The sequence below is a fragment of the Mastigoproctus giganteus genome, chromosome 5 (assembly GCF_048544385.1).
Source record: "Mastigoproctus giganteus isolate SK-2022 chromosome 5, ASM4854438v1, whole genome shotgun sequence".
In the NCBI taxonomy this organism is placed as follows: domain Eukaryota; kingdom Metazoa; phylum Arthropoda; class Arachnida; order Uropygi; family Thelyphonidae; genus Mastigoproctus; species Mastigoproctus giganteus.
In genome coordinates, this window is record NC_143579.1 from 11,680,084 (window position 1) to 11,694,416 (window position 14,333).

The following is a 14,333-nucleotide window of genomic DNA, read 5'->3' on the forward strand; positions in this document are numbered from 1 at the left end:
AGCCAAAAAAAAAAAAAAAAACCCCTTCCCATTTCACCCATCCATTCACTCCAAATGTTTGTCTAGTTCTTCCTTGAATTTATTTAATCGATCAGCTTCCACAATGGCAGATGGGAGTTTGTTCCAGCGATCAACCACCTGTTGGCTAAAGGCAAATTTCCACACTTCTATTCTACAAATATCTTTCTTCATTTTAATTTATGTCCCCTCAGGTGATTAATCTGGGAAAGAGGAAGAATCCCATCAGCATTGAGCTTGCGCAAACCATTCAAAGCCTTATACATGTCAATCAGATCATCTTGCAGGTGCCTAGTCTCCAGACATAGCAGTTTGTGGAACTATAAGCCTTTCTTCATAAGAGCAATCCTTTGTCCCTTTCACCAATCTTGTTGCCCTTCTCTGTACTCATTCCAGCAGCTCTACAACCTTCCTAAAATGAGGACTCCAGACCTCTACACAGTACTCAAGGCGTGGCCTGACCATTGCCTTATACAAGAGGATAATCACCTTCTTATCCTTGCTAGAAAAATTCCTGTATATCATTGACAAGACACGATGAGCTCCTCTTGTAGACTGTCTGCACTGCTCAGAAAACTTCATATCTGATTGCACAATTACCTCAGGTCCATTTGATTCTCTACCATCCTGAGTGTAGTAGAGAATCATTGCTGATACATTACTCTGAGGTTACTGCTACTCATATGCAGTACTTGATATTTGTTAATGTTAAACTTCAGTTGCCACCCCTTAGCCCATCTGATCAACTTTTCTAGATCATGTTGCAGTAGCATACTGTCATTAGTCATTAACAAAAATGCCAACCTTCATATCATCTCCAAACTTGGATGATTAAGCCTGATATACCTTCATCAATATAATTAATAAATACAGAAAAAAAAACAATGTGCCCAGCACTGAACCCTGGGGGAATCCACTAATAACATTAGTCTATGAAGAGCAGTGTCCATTGATTACCACTCTCTGTCTTCTCCCACTCAACCATCCCTTTATCTATAGCAGCAGTTTGTCCTTAATGGCATACTGCTCCAATTTGTACAGTAAGTAGTCTTCTGTGTGCAACAGTATCAAAGGCTTTCTTAAAATCCAAGTATATGATATCAAAATTATTTTTTTTCATCCAGTTCCTTTGTGACCACATCATAGTATTCAATAAAATTTGTCAGAGAAGACGTCCCCTTAAAGAACCGATGCTGTGTCTGAACTAGAACTGCAGTCTTGTCTAGATGAACCTGCAGTGCTTCTTTGACCAGTGCTTCCATTAATTTCTCCAGAACTGAAGTTTAACGAACAGGTCTGTAATTACTCACGTCACCCTTTGATCCACCTTTGTGAATTGGGGACACATTTGCACATCTCCAATACATCGGGACCTCCCCCGAGTCCAAGGAATCCCTCATAATAATGGCTAAGGGTTTTCTTACTTCCTTTGCTGCCTCCTTTATTATAACTGGATAGATCCCACCACACCAGGTACCTTTCTTATGTTTAACTTCAACAATTTTCCCTCCACTTTGCTCTCAGTTAGGACAAAATCAGTTTGATAAACTTCTGGCATTCCCTTCCCTGAATAACTTCTCATGTATGAATGTAGATGTAAAATACTCATTCAGTTCGTCAGCTACCTGAGCAGGATATCAATAGCCGAACCATCGATATAAAATGGACCAGTTTGATTCATCCACTTCCATTTAGGTTTAGCTAAGTAAATAACTCTTTGCTGTTTTTATTTACATCTTTTGCCAAATATTTCTCATAATCTGCCTTCACCTGCCTAACCTTTGTGACTTGATTACAGACAAGCTTATATCTGTCATAGGCTTCTGTGTCACCCAATAATTTATATGCATCCTATACATTTTTCTTCTCTGCCATGGGCCTCATTAATTCATCTGACATCCATTTAGGCCTGAACCTTGAACAGTATTTCTTAATTGGAATGAAAAGCCTAGTAGCCTGCAAGATTATGTCCCTGAAGGCTTCCCATTTAGAATTCGACGTTGGTAACATCATCAGTTGATCCCGCTGTACAGAATTTAAAACAGTCTGAGACCACCATAGTTACCTTTACAAAAGCAAAAAACCCTGATGGTAGTTACATCTTTGAGTAAATCTCTCATCAGCACACTGTGATCACTGCCACCTTGTGGTTCCTTTAACTGCAGATTCTTAATGAATGAAGAATCCCTGCTGATAATGAGATCAAGAATATTTCTTTCTCTGGTTGCCTCTCGAACATACTGATGTAGAAAACAATCATCAAAGAAATCCACAAAAGACCTTGCTAGTGTGTGAGTGACCAATCCATAAGTTCCAATCAATATCTGGGAAGTTAAATTCCCCCATTATAAGACAATCTGATTTGCATACAGGTCTGGAAAGCCTGATTTTAAGAAAGATGTGGTTCTCTTGGAATGGGCACAAAGAAGAACAACTAAATTAAATTAGTCAAGAACAGAAAGGGGTATGCATACCACAAAAGACTTTGGTTCTACAAATTGCAATGCTTGAAAATGATGCTCTATGAGGACACCCAATTGAATTAATGTTAATGGTCATGTAACTCTTTCTCAAACAATACACAAAAGGGGACATAAACTTAAATTGAAAAAGAATGGCTGCAGGATGTGTGAAAATTGGCTTTCAGCTAGACAGTAATTGATTGTTTGAACAAATTACCATCTGGTGTTGTGGAAGTGGTAGCTTGAATAACTTTAAGGAAGAATTAGACATATTATTTGAAGGGATTTTTATAAATAACAGAGCTACTATGCTCAATAACTTCTACTATATATATCAATTAAGGTATCCCTCTGAATATCCCCATTTGACTTGTGACATGTCTGAACATCCACATGTTACAAATCTTTCTTCATACATCTTAACAAGAGACCAAATCTCACTTTTGTTTAAAAGTCTAAATTATAACATTGTTGAGACCTTCAAAAAAATAGGGGTGTCATTAAACAAAAAGCAGACTCAATGCTTACACATATTCTAAATCTGAATTGGCCTTAAACACTGAGTTACAAATATTAACAAACAGATTTCAAAATAGGGGTTATCCCCTATCCATAATCAACTAAATCAACCAAAATAAGAGTACAAGCAGAAAGTAGGTTACATAACACTAAACTAGCCAACAGTTACAATACTGTAAAAAATATTTTATTTCCATTTCATACATAGAACAGTGATACAACCAGCTGAACAGACTTTTTGAAGATACAGAATTCAAAATTGTATCCAAGCCTACAAAGAAATTACATGCAATTCTAAACAATTGTTCACTCAAGTCTTCCTTTGCATTCCAAATTAATGATTTAGTTTATAACATATCTTGTAAAGACTGTGATTTTGGCATATCAAGGCTCCACACAATGTACTCTTGATATGAGAGTTAAGCAACATTCAGCATCTGTCCTTGCTTCCCATTCCTCAACTTCGGAATTAGACTTCCATACAGTCAATGAAGGCCATGCCTTTCTGTTCAACGAAGCTAAAATACTTAACATTCAATATAATTACACAAAGTTATAAATACCAGAGACCCTTGAAATTAAACTTCACCAAAATTCGATTAACATGTGTTGCCTCTATCCTGTTTCAGATTTTTGGTCCTTCATATGCTCCAAGATAACAACTAATCTCTCTATTTTAAATTCCGTAATGCACTACGTGCTTTACTATTTCTGTGATCAAGGACCAATATCGAAAACCTTTGTTCACTTCAGGAAAGTAGCAAAATTTTTTAATATCTTTTCAGCTTTCATTTTTAATTAATGGACTTAATTGCTTCTTTCACTTATGGATATTGGTTGGTGGTTTGATGTTTTTTGGGGTTGTGTTTGGGACTCTTAGACCTTTGATTCCAGAAGTATTAGATCATCGATTTTCTTTGAGTGAAATATATTATTTCACTCAAAGAAAATATGTAGAATTCATATACAGTAATACCCCGAAGTTACGCGATAGGTGGGTCCGACGAAATTCGCTTAAGTCGAATTCGCGTAATTTGGGGTACAACTTTGCATATAAATACATATATATTTTGTTTAATTGGGACCAAGGACTCAAAAACACTAGTTTAGAAGAAAAATATTTAATAAAATTGCAGTTCTTTATACATATTAATACAAAATATGTATTAAAAAATGAGTTACATAAAAAAGTTATTTCGATGGCTTCATAAAATCTAACAAATTCATCTGACGACACAGCGCGCCTTCTTTTTTCATGCAGAATTTTTTCGTAGCAAGCTAATAATTTTTTTATTCCTTGCTTTGTAGCTCTAACACTTTCTTCGTTGGAGTCTGTTTTCTAAAATTTTTAAGCCCTTTTCAGTTGAGCTGAGACCTTCTGTCAAGCTTGCAATTGTCATGTGCTTTTCTGATGGAACTGTGTCTGAAGTGTTGGATACTTCAGTGACGTTTTGCTCACGCATCTCTATGAGCTCATTCATTGTCAGCTCCTGACTATGTGAATCCAACAGCTCGTGGACATCATCACCACTGACTTCCAAATCTAATTGCCTGGCAAGATTAACAACTTCTTCTATCACATGAGTGATATGATCAGTTTCTGGCGTTGTTTTCGTCTTGGTTTTAAAAAAAAAATGGACAAAGTTACTTCCAGACACCATTCAATGCTTTTTTGTGAATTTCATCCCAAGATTCTTCAATGATTCTTACGGCATTTAAAACATTGAATTGTTTCCAAAAGTCATTAACAGATATCTCACTATTTTGTCTCATAGCTTCATTCAGATGTGCAAACAAACGCCTTGTGTAGTAAGCCTTGAATGTTTTGATGACTCCCTGGTCCGTCGGTTGAAGCAAGCTGGTTGTGTTTGGAGGCAAAAACCCAACTTTCACACGTGGGTCGAAATTAATTAGGGTGGTAGGAGGGTGACCAGGTGCATTGGCAATAAGAAGCATTATTTTAAATGGAATCTGTTTAGACTTGCAATAACGTTCGACTTCGGGTATAAAGTGGTGACCAAACCAGTCCTCAAAAATGGAAGCTGTCACCCAAGCTTTATGATTTGACTTCCAAATCACTGGTAAGCTAATTTTAGATATACACCAATAGAAAAAATCAAGAACCACTTAACTTCGAGTTCGCGTAAATCGGGGTATTACTGTATATGATTTTTATATTCATTTGAATAACGGAGAGAGAGTTAGACTCAAAGTGTTCTACAGGCCACTATTGAGGTAATTCCTCTTATTCACTATTAATTATTAGAAAGGATGGACAGACAAGGTGGGTAGTGTTTTTTTTTTTTTTTTTTTGTTTTGGGTGATGCTGTATAAGCTTGCTTTGTCATCATTTGCCAGTACTGCTAATAATAAATGACAAAGTATTCTTTTCCATTAGGTATTGCTCATTGGGTAGTTTTTTGGGGTCTATATAAGCTTGCTTCCTTGCATCATTTGCTAGTGCTAATAATAATAATGAATGACAAAGTATTTTTTTCCCATTAGGCATGGCTCATTAATCATTAATCAAATAGGATCAAATATTTCACAAAACAATTCAGAATTTCAAAAAAAAAAAAAAAAAACCAACAATTTTGGTTTTATTTGCTTCATTTTCATTTTGTTTTCAGAAAGAATTTGTATTCTATGTCTAATGTGACTTGGCCTTCTAGTGGATGAAGTTGGTTGAAATCAGTTGTCCTCTTCATAAGCAAAGTTTGAAAAATATGCTTCATACATTTTTATTCAAATTATGCTTTTAAAAATGAAATATTTATTGAATATGCATTTTTTAAAAATCCTCTGTCTGATCATTAGAAACAAAAAACTAGCAATGTAATGTGAACTCAATTTCATTAAATTTATTCAAAAATCTAAGACTTAAAACTTAAGTCAGTAATAACTGAAGTACAAGCATCCTTAAACCATCCCACTCTTAAATTATTATGTTTAGATTTTTTGAATAAGGTGTTCATTTTGTGTTTATTTTCATTGGTATGTGCCTTAAAACAGTTGAGTCTGCTAAAAAAAAGTTTATTTAGCATTAGTATTAGAATTGCTAAATTATGCAGGGAAGAGAGTTGAATTTATGTCTAGAGAAGTTCATTAATCATCTAGGCCTTGTAATTTTTCAGGGTTTCTCAAAATGCCTATCCTTGGTTCTATTGCATTAATTCACTGCCTTTTGAAATTAGGCACATTTAAGTGTTGCTATAGAATTTTTTTTCTTTTTTTTTGTCCTCGCCGTGTTCCCATTATATATATGAGGTCAGCATTTTTACTGTTTTGGCATGAAATTTTTATGGCCGGATTCCCTTCCTGACGCCAACCCTCACCCTTTATCCAGGCTGGGGATATGCGGTGATCATTCCCTGACCTTCCACATCCTCTGTATTTGGTAGTCACGGTCTCAAACCCAGGTCTAATCAGGAAGCATGTGCTACGCACTGCTGCTCCTGCCCACCTGGCTACGGAATGTTGCTATAGAATAAAAAATGTAAAATATAAAATTCTTGTTACAACCGACAATGTACCATTTTCATAATAAGATATAGTTTCAAATTGGTGTTTGAAGTATCATTATTTGAGAAAATTTTCCTAGTTTCCTTTTGTAGGAGAAATTATTCATCTTTTGTCTAGGGCTTTGCAAATTTATAAATGAATCCCTACAAGAAAGTGATCCTATTCTGTATTGTAAAAAAAAAAAAGCAAAAAAAACCACCTTTCCCCATTCATGTCATCACCCAAAAATGACTAATTCCAGCTTGTACTTTTTTGAATTCTCCATCTCAGCAACCTTCAAAGGCAGTTTATTCTAGTGATATGTGTCGTGCTGTCTGAAGGTAAACTTTGTGAAATCTAGTCTTAAGAATTCCTGTTCCCTGTTCCCATTGCAAGTTAGAATGTAATTCTTTTATTCATCTTTTTCAGGGCCTTATATGTCCCCAGGTCCTAAAGTGTTCTTGAGGTTTAGTTTCTGAGATTTGCTGTTTGAACCTTCTAAGGGATGAATTAATGGTTAATTCAAGTAATATTAGTAGTAGTAGTGGTGGTGGTGGTGGCAAATGATGCAAGAAAGTAAGCTCATGCTCTTTTGACTGATGCTATATGAGCATCATTAAAAAAAAAAAAATACTACACACTTCTCTCATCTATATCCTCTGAGAATTTGTCTAGTTCTTCCTTGAATTTATTCAAACCACCCACTTCCACAATAACAGATGGCTGCCAATTGACAGTGTCAGCAAATTAGTAGCAGGCTTAAAATGTAAAGGGGTTAGCTCAAATCCTGACACTGATGCAAGGAATTTTTATGCACTTTTTCACAATGTGACTGTTAGTCTCAGACCAGGGTTGTATACTTTTTCTCCTGGAAACTCTGGTTTTACAATATAACAAACAGCAAGCTGACTGAAGGATCCATGTAGTTACAAACAAAATATACTGTTGTCTCATAGCCTGATTTGCTTTGGTGCTTAACACACACACACACACACATCTACCTAACTTGGTGCCTTTTAATGTCTCTCTTTGACCAACAGTTGTGAAAATGCTACCTGTGATTATAATCTCTCAGTGCCATTTTAACAGAAGTTAAAGTCTCCAGTTAATCTAATATTAATAGTTTACATTAATCTAATTAATGTAACATACATCAAAATTTCTGCAGCAAAAGTGCAGCCCAAATATGAAAGCTAATATATTTTTAGTCAATTACAAGCAAGCAAAGTGGGATATCTGTGTGAATTCTAATATTTTCTCATATCGTGGCAGTGAAATTATTCTTTTAGGGATGAAATCTTTTATTCCACTTTCTAAATTCTATTCCTTCTCATCCTTTGTCTGACCTTTGGTTTTCCAATAAATGTGCTACATTGAATGGTTAGGCACAAAAGTATGCATGCACTCAGAGTGGACTAAGTGGACTATGTTTCAAGCCTGCATGTAGTGCCAAATGTATTTAATAATTGTATTCATGATTTGCTGTAAACTCCTCTGACCTGGTAGTCATGCCAGAATATAAAATAGAACATATTTCTTCAAAAATTGTATTTTCACAGTATTTGCATCCTTTGCCTAATTTTTTGTTTCTGAATATTTTAGGGAAGTCTAGCATATGCCAAGGCATTAGAAAAAGCAAGGCTACTGTCAGCAGAGGAGTGCAAGGATATCTGCTCAGGTTTAGAACAGGTATATATTCTCTTTCTTTCTTTAACACAACTATATATATATATATAATCATAAGTGCTCCAGGCTAGCTGCCAGGAACTAGTGCCTTAGGTGAATCATGCAGTTGGTGCCCCCCCAAATCCAAGGGTAGATGTAGACTTGGTTTTTTTTTTTTTTTTTTTTTTCCCTAGCCAACCACCTAGTTTGTCTTTGTGAACTGGCCACTCATTCTTTATTTGCTATTATTGCCAGTCTTGTATGAGAGATATAAAAGCTGAACAGAAATCAATAAAAAAAAAAAAAAAACTAAATTTGATAAATCAAATATAAAAGCTGAACACAAGTATGCAATAGTATATTAATAATGGAATTTTGTTAGGATATGTTCTGGCATTATTAATTATTTGGGAGAATGAGATTAATATTATGTGGCAGTTAAACTTATTGTAATTATGAAAAGTGTTTTTTTTTTTTTTGGGAGAATCTGGTCTAATAGACATGCTGAGTCAAGTTATTGGTCTTTAATATCATCCAGGGGTAGCCAAAATGTAGCTCATGAGCTGCATGCAGCTCTTTGATACTTGAACTGCAACCTTCAGAAAAATATATAATGGTTTTAATATTATTTGGCATCCTTAAAGAAATTTGTTTACTATTTGTGGCTTTTATCCATATAGCAATATACAGACAGCTATGCTTTGCCTCAAGAAAATACCGAAAATTCTCAGAAACAATTATTGTGCATTTATTAATGCTATGTTCCATTATTGGGAAATGCACAGATTCTCTTTCCCATCCCAAAACATCTGTTGCACTATTTTTAAACATCCTTCAAAGAAAGTGCTAAATTTACAGTATTATTTCATTATTAAATATGAATTTAACATGTATTCAAACTGTGCTATCTTTTGTGTTAGGCTTGATATAGCCGAGTGGTCAGGAGCGTGAGTGCAGTAGCACACATTCTTTGAGTGGACTGGGGTTCAAGTCTGTGACTGCTAAATAGGATTAACGTTTGTATTAGTTGACTTATTGAAAAACTCCATTCACCTGGTGGTGGTCATGCCAGAGTACAAACAAGAACATTACTAAATATGTTTAAATTTTGAGTAATATTTTTTGTGATTTGTCCATAAGCCTTGTTTTTTTTTATTAGCATTATTAGCATTAGCAAGGGCACATGATGCAAAAAAGCAAGTTTATATAGCATCAGCCAAAAAAAAAAAAAAAAAAAACCCTTTTATTTCACCCATCCCCTCGCTCCAAATGTTTGTCAAGTTCTGCCTTGAATCTATTTAAGCTATCAACTTCTACAATCACAGATGTAAGTTTGTTCCAGCAATCAATCACCCGCTGGCTAAAGGCAAACTTCCACACATCTATCCTGCAACCATATTTCCTCAATTTCAATTTATGCCTTCTCAGGTGATTATTCTGAGCAAGAGGGAAGAATCCCATCAGCATTGAGTGTACTCAAACCATTCAAGGCTTTATACACCTCAATCAGATCACCTCGCAGGTGCCTAGTCTACAGACACTGTAATTTGCAAAACATAAGCCTTTCTTCGTAAGAGCAACCCTTTGTTCTGTTCACTAATCTTGTTGCCCTTCTCTGTACTCGTTCCAACAGCCCTACATCCTTCTTAAAATGAGGATTCCAGTCCTGTATATGGTACTCAAGGTGTGGCCTGACCATTGCCTTATACAAGGGGATAATCACCTCCTTATCCCTGCTAGAAAAATTCCTGTATATCATTGACAAGACACCATGAGCTACTCTTGCAGACTGTCTGCACTGCTCAGAAAACTTCATATCTGCCTGCACAATTACTCCCAGGTCCTTGTCATTCTCTACCAATGTCAGTGTGGTACCACAGAGTTGATACATTACTCTGGGCATCAATGTTAAACTTCATTTGCCACCTCTCAGCCCATCTGCTCAACTTTTCTAGATCCTGTTGCAGCAGTTTACTGTCATTAGTGTCATTAACAACCCTGCCAACCTTCGTATCGTCTGCAAACTTGGACATTAAGCTTGTTATACCATCATCAATATCATTTATAAATAAATGATATTGATTTATTTATCATTAATGGACCCAACACTGAACCCTGAGGGACTGCACTAATAACATTAGTCCATGAAGAGCAGTGTCCATTAATTACCACTCTCTGTCTTCTCCTACTCAACCATCCCTTTATCCATAGCAGCAATTTGCCTCCAATGCCACACTGCTCCAGTTTGTGCAACAGTATCAAAGGCCTTTCTAAGATCCACATATTTGATATCAAAGTTATTCTTTACATCCAGTTCCTTTGTGACTACTTCATAGTATCCAATCAAATTGTCAGACATGACTTCCCCTTAACAAACCCATGTTGTGTCCGAGCTGAAGTCTTGTCTAGATGATCTTGCAAAGCTTCTTTAACCAGTGCCTCCATTAATTTCCCTGCAACAGAAGTTAAACTAACAGGTCTGTAATTAACTGTCTCCCCCTTTGATCTTTGTGGATTGGGGTCACATTTGCACATCTCCAGTCCATGGGTACCTCCCCTGAGTCCAGGGAAGCTCTCATAATTATGGCTAAGGGTTTGCTTACTTCGTTTACCGCCTCCTTTAATATAACTGTATAGATTTCATCCACCCCAGGTGCCTTTCTTGTGTTTATCTTCAACCATTTTTCTCCACTTTACTCTGAGTTATTACAAGATTATCTAGCTTACTGCCAGAGTTGAATACACCTCCGGCATTCCCCTCCTTGAATAACTCCTCATGTGCAAATGTAGATGCAAAATATTCGTTTAGTTTGTTAGCTACCTGAGGATTACCAACAGTTGAACCATTGATATCAAGTGGACCAATCTGATTTATCCCCTTCCTTCTAGACTTTACGTAAGTAAAGAACTCTTTGCTGTTTTTCTTTGCATCCTTTGCCAAAGATTTCTCGTAATCTGCCTTTGTCTGCCTAACCTCCTTTGTAACTTGATTACAGAACAGCTTATATCTATCATAGGCGTCTGTGTCACATGTTAATTTATATTATGAATCACCAGGGATTACCTTTATTTTAGATATAGGAAGCTTCTTTTCCAACCAACTCTCCTAGTCTAACTCGCTAATAATTCTTATGGAAGGCGATATCAATTTTGCAAAACATGTGGGACATCTTCCCCATTGTCAGAACCATAGTGTTCAGACCATACGGTCTCAACAATGAGCGCTCAAGACTTCTGTCTTCAAACACCATACCTCTATCAGCAAGGAAACCATTACGTGAATTGACATAAAATTAGATTTTTGAATGTCTAAACTGCTTAATAAATATGGACCAATTACTTCTTTTGGTCCTGTAGCTTGACTTTAGAGTTAAATTTAGTGGTCTAAAAAAATGGATATGGGAGGATTATTCTCTACATTCCTTAAGTTGGACTAGAACTTCTTGAGGCGTCATGTTCACAGGAATAGAGCAACTCACAATTAATCCGAAACTTTTGCCTTATGTTGTAGTGTTTGTTCTTCACGCATGCGTATAAGTGACCAATCGTCGGACAATAGGAATGGTCTAGCGATATTGATTGAAGTTTCATGTAGTTTCATCTCTAAGGTTTCCGCAATAAGTAGTTTGTGTTGAATATTTATAATTTTTGTTTCATTAAAACCGAACGAATGTTGTTCATTTATTGCATGGAACGAAAGTTCCGATGCATTTGAACGACCCGCCTGCACAGAAACTGCGTGTTGTTTTGTTCGAAGCGGTGCCACTCCCATGGTAGATCCTACATGAATAGCGTTGCAATTTTTGCATGGGATGCTGTATACTAACTAGGCCATGCTGTGATTGGAATGTGGTGTTTGAAGGTCGATTTCTGAAGAATGTGTATAATTTGTTCATGGGTTTTGCTGTGATTTTCATGTTGGCTCCCTTGCATATTTGGTTAAGTTTATTGTACCAGTACTCGACATATGGAATGGTGATGAAATGTATTTTGGTCTTGTCGGATTTTTGTGCAATGTTTGTTGCGAGGTTGTTGTTATTTATTTTATCACTGGCTATTGTTTTAACTTTGTTTATATAGGTTAGCGGGTAAACCCTATTTGAGAATATTCTAGTTAATTCATTTATTTCAGTGGTTAGAGAAATCTGGGTCTAAGAATATTTAAAGGCATTAAGAAATTGATTCAGCATGACTGATTTTTTGTATGCTTGGGGATGATAACTGGATATGCAAAAGCATCCCCTTTTTAGTGGGTTTTCTATATATGCTGAAATTTAGTTTTTGGTCTAATCTGCGTATGGTAAAATTAAGGAAATTTATGGAGTGGGTTTCTTCTTCAATTTCTAATTCAAATTTTAATCTCTGATGGATGTCATTAAAAACCTGTAGAATATTGTTTATAGTCAAATGATCAAATGATTAGGCCCATTTGGAGGCCGAAAATCTGTCTGTATATTTTTTGTTGAAAGAGAATGTAATTAGCATTTACTAATAGTTTTGTTAATTCGAATATTCTGTCTTTGGGGAGTCTGGTGTTATTAATTTTTAGGTTATCATCGTTTAAGTAAGCCCAGACTATGACTACGTAAATGTACCTTATGCCTTAGACATAGTCTGGGCCTACTCAAACGATGATAACATAAAAATTAATAACACCGGACACCCCAAAGACAGAATATTCGAACTAACAAACCTATTAGTAAATGCTAATTACATTCTCTTTCAAGAAAAAATATACAAACAGATTTTCGGCCTCCCAATGGGCCTAAACATCAGTGGACTCATTGCTGAACTATACTTAGACAAATTAGAAAAGATCCATCTTGATCCAATTATACCACAGATCACATATTATGGAAGATATCTGGATGACATCCTAATTATCACAGCTCATTTGACCATAACCAGGTTTTAATATCACAGGTTTTTAATAACATCCATCAGAGATTAAAATTTGAATTAGAAATTGAAGCAGAAACCCACTCCATAAATTTCCTTAATTTTACCATACACATCATAATCATCATCAGCCATTTTCAATCCACTGCAGGATGAAGGCTTCTCCAGCAACTTTCCAGTTCCTTCTGTTTTGAGCACTGGCCATCCATTTGCTACCCACAAACTCATGAATTTCATCGATCCATCTTCGCCTTTGTCGTCCAGGTTTTCTTCTAGCTCCTCTTGGGTACCATTCTGTTATTTTCTTAGTCCATCTGTCATCATGTCTTCGAACTATGTGTCCTGCCCAAGACCATTTTAGTTCTTTAGTTTTGATAAGAATGTCCTTTACTTGAGTTTGCTGCCTAATCCATGTGTTTCTCTTTTTATAAAACAGTCTGATTCCCAATATAATTCATTCCATTCTTCACTGTGTAGTTCTCAGATTCTCTTCCATTCTTTTGGTGAGTGCCCAAGTTTCACATCCATAAGTCATGGTGGGGAGTATACATTGGTTCATTATTTTATGTTTCAGACAAACTGGGATATTGCTCTTCAGCATGTGACTATATTTCCTGAATGCTATCCATCCAAAATTTATTCTTCTCTTGACTTCCAGCCATTTATCATTATTATAGCTAATAACTTGTCCCAGATAAGTATATGACTCCATCTTTTCAATTACTGCTCCTCCAATCATTATTTCCCTTTCTGTGGCATACCTGTTCATCATTACTTTTGTTTTAGCCATATACATTTTTAGTCCAAAATCCTTACTAACTGTGCATAACTGATTAAGATTTTCCTCTAATTCTTTGGGATCGTGGCCTATGACCACAATGTCATCTGCAAATCGTAAATGGTTTAGGTACTCTGTTCACATTGACTCCTTTCTGCGACCAGTCTAATCTTCTGAAAGCTTCCTCAAGGGCAGCAGTAAACAGCTTCATAGATATTGTGTCTCCTTGTCGAACTCCTTTCTCGATTTTAAATTTCCTACTGTCTTTGTCTAGTCTAATAAAGGAGGTAGCGTTCTCATATATTTTCTTCAAAATCATAATATATGGGGTATCTATTCCTTGTCTTTCCAGTGGCTGAATCATTGCCTTTTGCTGTATGGAGTCAAATGCCTTTTCATAATCCACAAATGCCAGGCATAATGGTGTTTTATATTCATTTGCTTTCTCCATTAGCTGTAATATTACATGAATGTGATCCATAGTTGAGAAT

General features: G+C 35.9%; 1 protein-coding gene across 4 annotated transcripts in view; it reads left to right on the forward strand.

The window, feature by feature from the left end:
• The window catches only part of LOC150085171 (5-taurinomethyluridine-[tRNA] synthase subunit MTO1, mitochondrial), a 421,026-nt gene that overhangs the window by 277,092 nt on the left and 129,601 nt on the right, over positions 1-14,333 (forward strand). For all 4 annotated transcript variants that reach the window (XM_090373908.1, XM_090373907.1, XM_090373910.1 and 1 more), the window contains exon 18: positions 8,103-8,189. In XM_090373908.1, the coding sequence (XP_090230034.1) occupies positions 8,103-8,189 (87 nt within the window). The remainder of the gene's footprint in view (positions 1-8,102; positions 8,190-14,333) is intronic.